This window comes from Meles meles, chromosome 13, assembly GCF_922984935.1.
Source record: "Meles meles chromosome 13, mMelMel3.1 paternal haplotype, whole genome shotgun sequence".
NCBI classification, from domain to species: domain Eukaryota; kingdom Metazoa; phylum Chordata; class Mammalia; order Carnivora; family Mustelidae; genus Meles; species Meles meles.
The window spans coordinates 874,395-887,797 of NC_060078.1; the positions used below are offsets into that span (position 1 = coordinate 874,395).

The 13,403-nt window shown below is 44.3% G+C and overlaps 1 protein-coding gene across 1 annotated transcript in view; it reads right to left on the reverse strand.

Moving 5' to 3' along the window:
* Positions 1-449: 449 nt before the first annotated feature.
* ABCB10 (ATP binding cassette subfamily B member 10) overlaps positions 450-13,403 on the reverse strand; it is a 35,747-nt gene continuing 22,793 nt past the window's right edge. The window contains exons 7-13 of the mRNA XM_046027084.1: positions 13,055-13,150; positions 11,753-11,962; positions 9,788-9,867; positions 7,901-8,081; positions 4,972-5,015; positions 2,806-2,840; positions 450-2,322 (exon numbers count right to left, since the gene is read on the reverse strand). Coding sequence (XP_045883040.1) covers positions 2,091-2,322; positions 2,806-2,840; positions 4,972-5,015; positions 7,901-8,081; positions 9,788-9,867; positions 11,753-11,962; positions 13,055-13,150 — 878 coding nt within the window. The 3' untranslated portion in view covers positions 450-2,090. The remainder of the gene's footprint in view (positions 2,323-2,805; positions 2,841-4,971; positions 5,016-7,900; positions 8,082-9,787; positions 9,868-11,752; positions 11,963-13,054; positions 13,151-13,403) is intronic.

The window sequence follows — 13,403 nt, forward strand, 5'->3', positions numbered from 1 at the left end:
CATGGATGGCGCCACAATTATCTAATTAAAAGTTAGCTCTCAGTTAGGTGCATGCAAGCCCTTTGATCTCACTACAGCACCCTCCCACCCATGCATCTCCTTGCTCTATAAAATCTGTAGACCAAGGTCTGGACTTTATGGAGAATAGCTGTGCAGCTGCCTGGCTCGTCATCCACCCGACCCCCCATCAGCAAGTTACCCTGAATAAAACTCTGCGTAAATTGGATGGAGTCACCTGCTTTGTTCTCCAGTCTCTAAGTACCTTCTCAGTTTGGGGGTTAATTTACTGTCCCTTCCCACCTTCTAACAGTTGGTAAATAGCAAAAAAAAAAAAACCTAAAAAAATAAAAGTAAATATGAGGACATTAACAATCAGGGAGGAAATGAAAGAACTTGTAGTTACTACTTACTTTTCTTTACCATGTTTTAGAAGAAGTGACAGACACAGATGAAGTTCACTATAAATTTAATCCAGGATATAAAATGTTCCCTAAAGATACAATTGAACATCTTGCATTAGAAAATAAAATATAATGATTAAATTCAATTTTGTAAATACTTCTATGGCACAAAGAGATTTCCCTCAGATCCAGCCTTGTAATTGTTTTGTCTGCTTTCTGAAAACCACACCATAATAGCAAATTGTATAAAGAATACAAGTAAAGCTTGTTAAAATGATTGTCACAGATGTATTGTTTCCTAATACAAAGAACATGGAGTTCATTCACTCACCGAGCTCATTTTATTCAATAATAAATTCCCTTATGTAGAATGAATTATAATATGACACGCTTATCATGAAATAATCAGTGGACACATCAATACTTGGGACACAGACAAACTTCCATTTTAATTACATCAACATAGTTATTTCTTAGGTTCTGGCATTATCAATGTAAGAAAAAGCACTTTTTCTTTAGGCAGAGCAAATTAACAGCGCTGATTTGAAGTATGGCAAATCTAATGGTTATGAGCATTGCTTTCAGAATTCTGAGGCATTTGGGTGAAAAAAACTATAGCCATAAATAAAAAGGGTTATTGTCCTCTTTTCAGAAGAGTAACAAGTTCTGAAAGTTTCTTGATATTCCATAGAATAGGAAGAACTAAACTTTCTTCAAATGTTTTAAGGTTGAACATCACAGTTATTTAGGTTTTTGCCTCATTGAATGAAATTTCAAAAGTATTTAACTGATAAAACCTAAAATTTGGCTAGGAATTATGAATTTTTAAAAGATAATTTTCAAAATACAAGCCTTCATATGAAAGGCATGAAAAAGGCATGAAAAAAATTCATTTTTACCTCTTGATAATACCTAGCAGTTCGTGCCTGGCTTTCTAAAGTAACAAATGTGTGAATAATTAAAATAGAAGTTTCTGTATTCAAAGGATGGGCCTCTTCCCTTTTTAAAACTGATCAGGCTTTCATGTGCTAAAAATGCTGAAAACCACACACATCCAAACGCAGTCTCCTCCCAGAGGAACACACATTTCAAAGGTCTCATACCCCTGAAGATACAGGAGATGGGGAACATAGATGTTCCCTTCTCGCCATGTGACACTAACTATTCCTATATGTCTGCATTTCAGGTTCCCTTCAAGAGATTTTCAGAATTTTAAAAAGGGAATAGTTCATCTTATAGTAAAATCAGACACAATGCAAGTAGAATACTACCAAGAGAATTACAGAGCGATTGGCAAATCACCTAAAACAATGTAAGCTTTTTACTTACAACTCCCTTTTAAAAGTTGTCATTTGACAATAGCTTCAATCTGTAAAAGCCAGTAAAAAAAATAAAATGAGGTGCCATGTGATATGAATTAAAGTATTCCAGGATAAAAGAAAGTAAAAAACCTGAAGATAATTTCAGTGCTATAGACATTTAGAAAGTCACAATTATTAAAACTCTGAATAAAAAGGTATTGAGAACAGGTACATCTCAAAACAATATGTTCCCCACCTTGGAAAAAATAGGCATATTTTAAATAACCTGAAGTATGATTTACAGATTAGATACCATCCCTAGGTTTTTTTCCTGCAACGATGTTTTGCTCTAAAGTCTCTCATGTTCATGTTATCGATCATTGCTCCTTTATGCTTGAACAAGCCTCTGTTTATTCATTAATTTTCGGTATATCCCATCTGGTTTTGCAAGCAGTTCCTCATGCTTCCCGCATTCTGTAATCTTTCCTTGGTCGAGAACAGCCACCGTGTTGGCATTCTTAATGGTGGACAGACGGTGGGCAATGATTAACACTGTTCTTCCCGCCATGAGCCGGTCTAGAGCTTCTTGCACAAGGTGCTCATTTTCAGCATCCAGGGCACTTCCCACCGGAAACCGTGTGAGAAAGCAAAGATGTCAGTCCACACACACTACGCACTCACGAGCTTCCTGTTACACACGCAGTTGCCCCAGACATTTTCACTGCGATCAGAATTACAACTGCTACTGTATAAACACTTCTACGATCTATTTTTTATATTCCAAAACTACTAGAGCAAGGAAACCTGGGACCCTTGATTTCCACAGACCTGCTGTCCCAGAAGTAGAAAGCAGTGGGTATGGCTGCTGTTGAGCATGATCGGGGCTCATCACAAACGTGACTGAACTGAAACTAGAACCTTCCACCCTGACTGGGCCTGTCCACTGCCTGCCAGCTGTCACTATTCAGCCAGACCTGGTCACTTTCACGTGGAAGGGGGAAAACAGCATTTTCAGCTGTATCACTTAGAAGCACAGAACAGTAAGTTTTTGGTACGGGAAGAACTGGACTGTACAATCACACGTAGTACTAAGATATGCTCACCTGGTTGCTTCATCAAGGAGAAGAATTTTGGGATTCTGAAAAAAGAAAAGCATTATTTTAAATTATTGACATGTTTGTCATGTTGTTTTCTTCTGAAAGGCAACACAATTTTATTATAAAAACACACACTCTCAGGGCGCCTGGGTGGCTGAGTGGGTTAAGCCTCTGCCTTCGGTCGGGTCATGATCTCAGGGTCCTGGGATCGAGTCCCGCATCAGGCTCTCTGCTCAGCAGGAAGCCTGCTTCCCCCTCTCTCTCTGCCTGCTGCTCTGCCTCCTTGTGATCTCTCTCTCTCTCTGTCAAATAGATAAATAAATAATAAAATCTTAAAAAAAAAAAACCCACACACTCTCAGTAATAAAAAGAAAAGAAGTACTCATACACAATACAGCGTAGATGAACCTGGAAAACATTCTGCTGGAGAAAGAAGCCAGACACAAAGCGCCCACAGTGCAGGACTCCACCTGCAGGAAATGTCCAGAACAGGCACGTTCCAGAGACAGAGTAGCAAAGCGTTCACCTGGGGCTGAGGTCAACAGAGAAATAGGAGAGGAAGACAGGTGTGACTGGTGAAGAATCGAGTGTCTCTTGTTAGATGTTCTCCATGTTAGATGTTCTAACATCGATCAGGTTGACAGATGCACAACTTGGAACACACTAAACCCACCGAACCCGCTTTAAATGGGAGCACTGTATAGGATGTAAGTCACATCACAATAAAGCTGCTATGGGAAAGAAAAGCAAAGACTCCTCGGTGTGTGAGAGAAGCCCACGCACGGAAGAGTTAGAGGGGACGCTGAGCTGCCGTCATGGGAGTCACTGGGCTGGACGCTGTTTACGGGGCCGTTTTACCCTGCTGGCCGGTCACCCAGCAGTGTGAGGCGGCATCTAAAGTGAGTGAGAGTCCAGATGCTCAAGGTCCTGCTTGTAGTCTAGTTAGGAGCATCACATAAGACTGAGAAGATGCAAGAGTCAGCTGATGTCTCGAACACATTAAATTCTAGCTGTGCCTAGACAAGAAATGAAAACAGATGTCCACGCAGACACCTGTACGCTACTTGCTCACAGAAGCACTGCTCACACCAGCCCCAGCCTGGAAACCATCCAAATCTTCACCACTGGCGAATGAATAATCAAGTCGTGCTGTGCCCCCACAACAGGAGACATAGGACAGACGTGGACAGACCTCAAACACGTGATACTCATGGGGCGGTTAAGCCTCCAGCTCTTGATTTCGGCTCAGGTCGTGATCTCAAGGTCGTGAAATCATGCCCTGCGTCAGGCTCCCGGCTGGGAGTGAAGCCTACTTAAGATTCTCACTCCCCCACTCCCTCTGCCCCTCCCCCCTTGGAAAAACAAACAAACATCATACGAGTAAAATAGGCGAGATGCAAACGCCACATCTTGTCGGACTGCATTTATCTGAGATGTCCAGAAAGGCAAATGAGGACAGATGGAAAGTACACTGGCAGCAGCCGGACTAGGGGTGGGAGGATGAAAGATCGCAGGTGGGTACCAGGGATCTGTCTGGGGTGACAGAGATGTTCTAAAATTGGACTGTGTGATGGTTGAGCAACCGTACACTAACTACAAATCACTGAAGGGTACATTTAAAACTGGTGAGTTTTATGGTATGCTTCAGTAACGCTGTTTCTTTTTTTTTTAAACATCATCTATAAATCTGAGGAGGGTAGTTATGTAACAAAGCAGAAGGCTATCATGTCCTAAAAACCACAATGGCTGGGGTCTTCAGCTAAAATGGCCTTCCTCTCCTCTTGAGAGTCTTGTGTATTTCCAGTCTATACGAAGTTTAGCAATTGACTATAGATTATACAGAGAATCATACTTGTATTGTTTTGATATTTTTATAGAATCACTGTTTTGCTTGTTAGACCACATACTTCTTCACAGAGGTCCATGTGTTAAACTTTTCTCCCTCCAACAACCCTGGCACAGTACTGGGCCCCTAACACCCAAGAAATACTTGTTAAATTCAAACAACATATACTCAGTGGAACTCCCAAATCATCTTTCACGGGAACTATCAACCATATACCTACCCTCCCCCTCTGAAACAAAAGGAAGAAGCATAGTAAATTACAAATTATAAGGTCCCTAATTAAAAATGATAATAAAAAAATTCCAGCCAAGTGGCTTCAAGCTTACCTTAAGCAGAGCACGGGCAATCGCGATCCGTTGTTTCTGCCCACCTGACAATGACAACATATATAGTTTTTAAACTTGAAAGACTTAACAAAAATTCTTGGTAATAGGTGTTTCTGATAAGCTAAGTGGCAATTTGAAGGCAGCTTCTTCCAGTTAGTCACAACTGAGATAGACAGTATTACCAAAGCCTATTTTTTTAAAATGTATTGTCTCCTCATCAACCTCAAAAGTACTAACAATTATCACAGCTAACATTTATTGAGGAGTTCCTATGTACCATGCTAAAAGCATTACAGTGTTATCTCATTCAACCTTAAAAAAAATTCTATAAAGTAGGGGCGCCTGGGTGGCTCAGTGGGTTAAAGCCTCTGCCTTCGGCTCAGGTCATGATCCCAGGGTCCTGGGATGCATCCCCGCATCGGGCTCTCTGCTCAGCAGGAAGTCTGCTTTCCCTCCTCTCTCTCTGCCTGCCTCTCTGCCTGCTTGTGATCTCTCTCTGTCAAATAAATAAATAAAATCTTTAAAAAAAAATAAGTAGGATTTGTATGAAGAAATGATTTTAAAAAAATTCTATAAAGTAGATCCTGTAATTATTCCCTTTTCACAGATGAAAAACCAAGGGCACAAAATAACCAGTCCTGGGTGTCACAGTTGGTAAGTGGTGGAGTCAAGGCCTGCGTAAGCCCCTTTGATCCACCCTTTTAGAACTCAAATTCTACTAAAAGCAAGGGAAGAAACTGGGGTTGGGGGATAGGAGTGGGTAAATGCAGATGGGACAGAGGCAGGCAGGAGAACATCTCTGAGAATTCCTTTCCTCACCTTCGCCTCACACCACCCTCTCTCCTTTCCTCCAGGGAACGGGACCCTCAAGTTGCAACTGGCAGAGTCTCAGAGAATAGTACTCGGGACTCCTCCCGACTTACTTCATTTTAAGTCAAGCAGAGAGAGTCAAGTGTCCTATGGTTTCACTTATTTGAGGAGCATAACAAAGAACATGGAGGACATGGGGAGCTGGAGAGGAGAAGGGAGTTGAGGGAAACTGGAAGGGGAGATGAACCATGAGAGACTGTGGACTCTGAGAAAACAACCAGAGGGTTTTGAAGGGGCGAGGGGTGGGAGGTTGGGGAACCAGGTGGGGTAATAGAGAGGACACGTATTGCATGGAGCACTGGGTGTGGTGCAAAAACAATGAACACTGTTACGCTGAAAAGAAATAAAAAAAAAAAGAAAACTCACTACATTTTTCGTGATGAAAACAGTCCTTTCTGGTTGATTTTATTGGATGAAAAACTTATTAATAGTAATTGCTGGACATTACATGACTTCATCTAAAAGAAGCTCATAAATGATGAACTGAAATCAAATCACATCAGAAATGTGTGGCACTCCTGAAAGCTGTCCACAAATACGCAGCCCCATGCTCACAAGGGAACCAGGGAAATCCCTTTTTTTTTGGGAACCTCTGAAGTTGGTGAGGGTGTCAGCATGCTGTGAGATGGGCTGGCTGAGCAGTCAGTGGAGGGTTTTGGGTCAGCTCTGAGAAATCCTCAGTGCCAACTGGGGCACTGGGCATCTGTCACTAGATGTCCCTTCTTCCACCCAGAAAGTGACCATGGGTTGAAACCTTTGGTTATTTCTTTCTGAAATGGGAGCTTGAGAATCCTGGTAGAGGGAAGGCCGTGTGGAACCTGTTCCAAGGGAGGAGGAGACATGCTTGTTGGACAAAGTGAGGTAGCTCTCGGCCCGACCCCCTGACACTCAATAATGTCACCACAAGCGCTGAAACTGGTTTTCTACCCAAGGACCCGTTTGAGAGATGCCAGAGCAGTTCATCTGTACAAAGAAACGTATGATTCTACTGCTGCGACCTTGCAGATCCATCCAAAACATTTCTTCATCCACTGCCTATTGTTTAAAAAATCATACACAATAAAAACACGCCTGTATTAAATCTTCTGTGGTCTAACCTGAAACGAAAAGTTTCGAGTTGGAAAGGACTACTGCTCTAGTCCAACCCGGCCACCTTCATTCTGACACGGAGGCATCTGTCCTCTGCTCAGACACTCCAGTGACAGAGAGCTCATCGCATGGAAGGGAGCACATGGCAATAATCGTAACGGAGAAATTATCTGTGTTTACCCCCGGATTTCTCTCCCTTTAAGTCTACTCATTGGTCTTACTTCTGTATTCTAAAGCAGACAGAATACAAGTTTTTTCTTTCCCTCCTGAAAATATGGTACCCAGAATGCACTGTGCTGTGATGTGCTCTAACATCCCAGGGAACAGCGACTGAGCCTTGGCTGTGAGTCCTGCCCGTGTCCAGCACAGGGCGTGGCCCACTGCGCCGAGGGCCAGATCCCTACCATTACCTGTTTGAATGTGGCCCTCAAGCTAAGAGTGGTTTCTGCATTCTGAAAGGGTTGTTTAAAAAAAAAAATCAACAAAGGACATGTAACAGAAACCACCTGTGGCTCATAAAATCTCAAATATTTACTCTCTGGCCCTTTACAGGAGAGGCTGGGGAGCCCTGGTTGAACATGTAAAGCACAATGTGGGGAACAGAGAGCTCTTTGGTTTCAGTTCTGCTCCGGCTCACAGCCCTGCCACATCAGCCTGCCACATGTACCTCTCTTAATTTCGGCCATGTTCAAGGATCCCAAGTTGAAAGGACGTTTTTTTCCTCAGATGAGAGAAAATCTCATCTCATACTCAGTGGGACACTCCGTGGGAATTGGGGAACACCTTTGAGGTGGGAAGTGAAGGAAACTGGGGAGCTGTCCACATACAAAAGAGATTTTAGAAAGTAGAAAAGCTAATCTCTTAAACTCTAAGGACAAAAGTCTAATTAGAAACTAACAGTGCTGTATGAAATGCTGCAGAGTTCTCTGGAGCAGAGAGTTTTGGGGGCCAGACAGTAACAAAAAGGTACCTGAAAGGAGAACACCCTTTTCTCCGACCACAGTGTGGAACCCCTGGGGGAAGTCCCGGATGAAAGCACCCGCATTAGCGACATCGGCCACTCTCTCTATCTGCTCGGCCGTCACTGAGGAGGGGTCGTCTGCACCATAAGCAATGTTCTCAGCAATAGAGCAAGAAAACAAAATTGGTTCCTGTGAATTGGAAACAAAGCATATTTGCTGCAAATTTCAAAACAGACTTCAAACATATCTAGGAAATGCAGTGAAGCTTAGTACAGTCCTTACCTCGAAGAAACTATTAAATTGCTCTCAAAGAAATGTTAGGGGTGCTGACCCCCATGCCATTGAAAATCTGAGTATAACTTTTGAACTCCCCCAAAACTTAACCACTAATATCCTCCTGTTGACCGGAAGCCTTACTGATAACATAAACAGTGGATTAACACGTATCTTGTGTGTTATACACATATTCTATATGGTATTTCTGCAACAAAGTAAGCTAGAGAAAAGAAGACATTATTAAGAAATCCTAAGGAAGAGAAAATACATTTATGGTACTGTACTATAAAAAAACCATGCATCAGGGGTCCCATGTAGTTCAAACCCATGTTGTTCAAGTGTCAACTTTACACTCTTTGTTTTAAGATTTTTTATTTATTTATTTGAGACAGAGAGAGCAAGAGAGTGTGCACACGTGCGCATGAGTGGGGCAGGGAGCAAGGAGCAGAGGGACAGGGAGACGGACAAGCAGACTCCACACTGAGCACGGAGCCCGACGGGCTCAATCCCAATACTGGAGCTGGAACCAAGAGTCAGATGCCAACCAACTGGGCCAGCCAGGAGCCCAACTGCATACTATTTTGATTCTACTTCCTTATTCTCCATAAATCCGCCCCGCTGACTTCTAAAAAATTCATGTTCTTCCATGAACAGGATTGATTTCATCGAGATACTGCAGGAAATGAGACTGCCCGGAAGCCAGCAGATACTTCATAAATGTAGGCTCCAGCCCTTGGGAATTGTCAGGTATGGAAGACGCCAGCCCCATCTGTATTTTCCAGCTGCGGGCTTCCCACTAAGGATCGAGGGGGAATTCCCATCTCTATTCGTTACTTTCTGAAATATACACAAACCAGGTGGGAACATGACATTTTAACAGAACCCTGTGGAATGGTCCTAAAACAGCAAATAAGCCTCCAGCTTCTTTTCTCCATCCCTAAACAATACGCCCTGCTGCTATCCCTACACTGCCAAGCCACCCCCATCACTGCCGGTCCTGCTCCTTAGCCAGTGGAGTGGGGTGAGGGGACGTTCATTAGAGGGAGAGGCTCGGAAATGAGGGAAGCCTCAGGTCGGCCTGTGGTGCACGTCGCCTGATAATAAAGTATCAGCAGCTGTGTCAAAACTTCCCTGCACCAAATGGTCTCATGAAAACAGTCTCATTAAAGTGACCGTATTACAAGGACATTCTGCCTTGAAACCAGCAACCTCTCTGCAAGGAGACCCTGGCTCTCGCCATCATCTTTGCTTGCTTATCCCGGAAACCCATCATGTAAAACAGCGGACACTGCCAGTAACTAGAATAGGAACTGGGGAAGAGTCCGTAAAAGCTAGAAAGTCCTATCACTTCCGCCCTTCATCTCTGAACCACCTGCATTACAAGCTATACTAGTCCCTGGCTCTGGATAAAGTCGGTTTCAACTGGTTCAAGTCTTTAAGGTGGTCAGGATACAGCACTATTTACAAACCTAAAAAACATGCCAGGGCAGATTAGTTTAGCATATCTGGAGAACTTCGATTCCTCCTTCTCTTTTGAGAGGTTCAAGTCTAAAGAAAAAATAAATAATAAAAGCAAACTTAAAAGACAGTGTAACAAAAATAGAAACCTCTCTTCTTACCTGACTCACTGTCCCAATCTTGGATCTCAACCAGACTGGATTTAGCTGACGGATATCATGGCCATCGAGAGTGATAGTTCCTTGTAGAGAGGAGAGGAAAGTCATGGAGTGTCACGGGGCCAATGACTAATGCAAACACTGAAAGGATCTGGTGGAAAAATTCCACATTCGGTTCTTTTAAAGATGAAAAATATGTTCAAAATCTCCAAACAGAATCTAAAATCAACATATTTCGTGGAATTTCCCTGTCTACTGTCTCCCTGCAGTGGTTAGCCAACTAGCCCATCCACTAGTTCATCCATCCAACCCGCTTCGTTGCAGTGACTGACGTGCTTCTGGACTGACTCAGGGCTCCCCCAGAAGATTCTAACTCTGGAGCTTCCTGACCACGTCAGCATCAGCAACCACCTTGAAGGTCTGGTTTTGTGGTGACGTTTTGGAGAGGTGTCCTTGAAAATCAACGCTGGTAGTGATTTTTTTTAGCTCTTTTATTACTCCTTTAAATAGCCCTTCCTGCATAAATACAGTCAGCGGAGAATCATTATCCACAACCGCAAATCTGATATCAGAGCAGAGCTTTTCAATAATCAGATGTGATTATTGTGACCCTAGCTAACAGAATTAATGCTACACCACGGAGGTAACTCAACAATGCTTGGGGACAGCGATGATGGTGACTAAAACACACTCTTTCTCTCTCTGTATGGTGTGGAATTACACAAGCCAGTGGTAAACTTTCATAAACTATAGCAAAAACCTGAGGTCTTTGACTTAAATAGTACAAGTGTTCTATACACTAGGCAAGGCTGGAATTTACATGTAGTTTCTCCTCTCCTTGACTTGTTCACCATGATAAAGAAACTAGAGGCTTCGTATTTTGACTTGTTTGCATTCACCTGACTAAGATTTTTCTAAATTCGGAATTTTATAGCAAGGAGAGTGAATCAAAACAGGGATTCCAGAGGGAACAGTATAGTTAACACCTATTTTAACACAGTTGGTGATTCCGTGGGTCGGGATCTGCAAGTCGAATAGTTATCTGGCACATGACCATGGTCTTAACCAAATGGCACAGATACAAAGATCATGAGACAGATTAATTTTAAACGAGTGATGTAATTTTTACTAAGAGTTGTCTTCTTGCTGAGAAACATCACTGTTTTCTCTGTCCCAAATCAAACCCACTAATATGGACTATTTATTCCAGGCTCAGGTAGGAAGAAGGATACAAACTTTATGTGCAGTGAGGGATGTTCGACGTTTCACAATATACCCTCACTGAATCATGCTGTACACCTGGAACTAATACGTTATACGTCAATTACTTCTTAATGAACAAAGGATATAAAGAAATAAAAGAACATGTTCTTTGCTCTAACAGATGATATAATCCAGTTAAAAATTAAAACCAGAATAAGAAAAATCCATTAAGAAAATCCATAGTACCTCAAAATAGTTTCCGTAACGCAGTCACACAGAAGGGACCCCCAGCTGCCAAGCCACCCATCAGCACGCTAGCCACAGGGCAATTCGCAGGCAGACGCAGCATGAAGGCTCCAGAGAAGCTCTATAAGCTGAATGGCCAGCACAGAGTGGTACTTACTCCTCGGTGCTGCTCAGCCCCATGCGGGGCACCTTCTCGGAGCTGTGGAGCAGCCTTGCCCATCCTCTCCCAGGAGAGGGGGTGTCAGAAGGGGACACCAGCATGGGAGACGAGGAGGTAGAATTCAGGAAATCACTTGGGACTTGGGGAGGTCAGACATGAACTATACACTGCCTGCCAGGCCTTTTGTGTCTTCTTAAAAGGGACACCTTTATGTAAGGGGCTTCTTTCCTGGGAACCAGTCCTCTGGGATTTCACAACTCTCGTGCTACAGGTCTTTGCATGATTTTGTCCTCCTCCAGAGCACGGGAGTCCAAGGGCTCTGGAGGGTCCTGCCACCTAGCACGGGACGAAGCACTCACCAGAAACGGGGTCATACAACCTCAGCAGAAGGGACACCACTGTTGATTTGCCAGAACCACTTGGGCCAACCAGCGCCGTGACCGATGCTGATGGGATAGAGAGGCTGAAATCCTGGAATATGGGCACCTCCGGGCGAGCTGGATAGGTGAAGTGCACATTCCTAAACTCCAAAGTGCCCTGGAAGCTCTCCTGGTTTAAAACGACCCCTTCTGCAACGGGACGGAATACGAGTCATTTCACAGGGAGTTCAGACCGACAGCATATCTCCGCCCTCCCACTGGTCAGACCACACACAGATGGCGCCAGCGGCAGGAGGAGGCCTTGAGCGTGCTCAGCACCCACCCGTACAAGACACGATGCACGTGCGCTCGTCTGGTTCTTGCAGGCTTGAGCGGCACAGATGACAGGACACTGCCCCTCCGAGACAAGCACCTGCCTGAGCTGACTGGTGGTGGAGCTTTCACCTGGGGAGCAGTCTGGTTTCAGAGCCACTGCCTTTCCTCAGCGCTACTGCCTCTGGAGCTCCCCGGGTCCAGAGTTTATCTTGTCTACTCTAAATAAATATTCAAGACAAGGATGGTAAACGGGAAGGCCCTGCACAACAGCTGCAGAGCCTGGTACTTCCTTGCTAATGACTTGGGAAAAGCTGTTCAGTCCCTTTCAGTTGCGTTTATTTCCTCCAGCTCGTCACACTGGAGAATACCGGGCTTTCAGCTCATGATCTGCGGCTAAGCAACAACGTCCGGGGCGTCAGTGGTGAAGAACGGTTACTGCTCCAGGCCACACAGCTCCCCCAGAATGAGCTCCCAGGAAAGCAGCTGATGATAAAGGAGATTGCTCTAGCCAATTAACACCAGCATCCCCTAGCCCACTACCCAAAGCCAAGAAATTCAGAGGCTTTCATATGTGTGGTCTGTCTTCCTTTCGCCCCATCTTCCCCACTGCCCAAACATCAGAATCTCTGCGGAGGACTACTCTGCTGGACTGGCTGGGGCCCTTCCGATTTGCAACACTGGGTAGCACTGGTTCCCTTCCTGCTATTGGTGGTAACGAACCACCTGCAGGGGCGGCACACCACGTGCTCAGCCCCCACGCTTCCAGGCCATCCCCTGCCCAGCTGCAGCGCCCGCCGTCTTCTGTCCTCTCTCACTGCCTGCCCCTCTGATCACCCTTCTCTGCTGTGTGGCAGGGATGACATCCTTCCCATGCTCATCCTTTGCAGGCCCAGCAGGATGGTGGTTTAACTGTCCAAAGCCACATTCGTTTAATCCCAGCAAAGAACAAACTCATGGGAGACCCACCATTAAAAGGCAGCTCAGGCTCTCTCTCAAGAAGCTCCCAGAGGCGTCCCCCGGCACCCAGCCCTTTCATCAGCTCCGAGTAGAAAGAGCTCAGACCTGAGGACAAGAAGCAAACATATCCATCACCAATGCCAGGAAATGACCATCTGCTACCCCCAGCCATTTGCAAATAGTAACGATAAGTTGCTTTTAGTATTAAATCTGTTAACTTTCAAAAAAGGATTTGAGGCAACTACCATATTCAATTTCCCTGTGTCATACCCTTGTTTGCCCTCAGCTTCTCCTCTAATTTCACTGATTTCTAATAAAGATTAAATGTTGAATTGGGAATTTACAAATGCAGATAGCC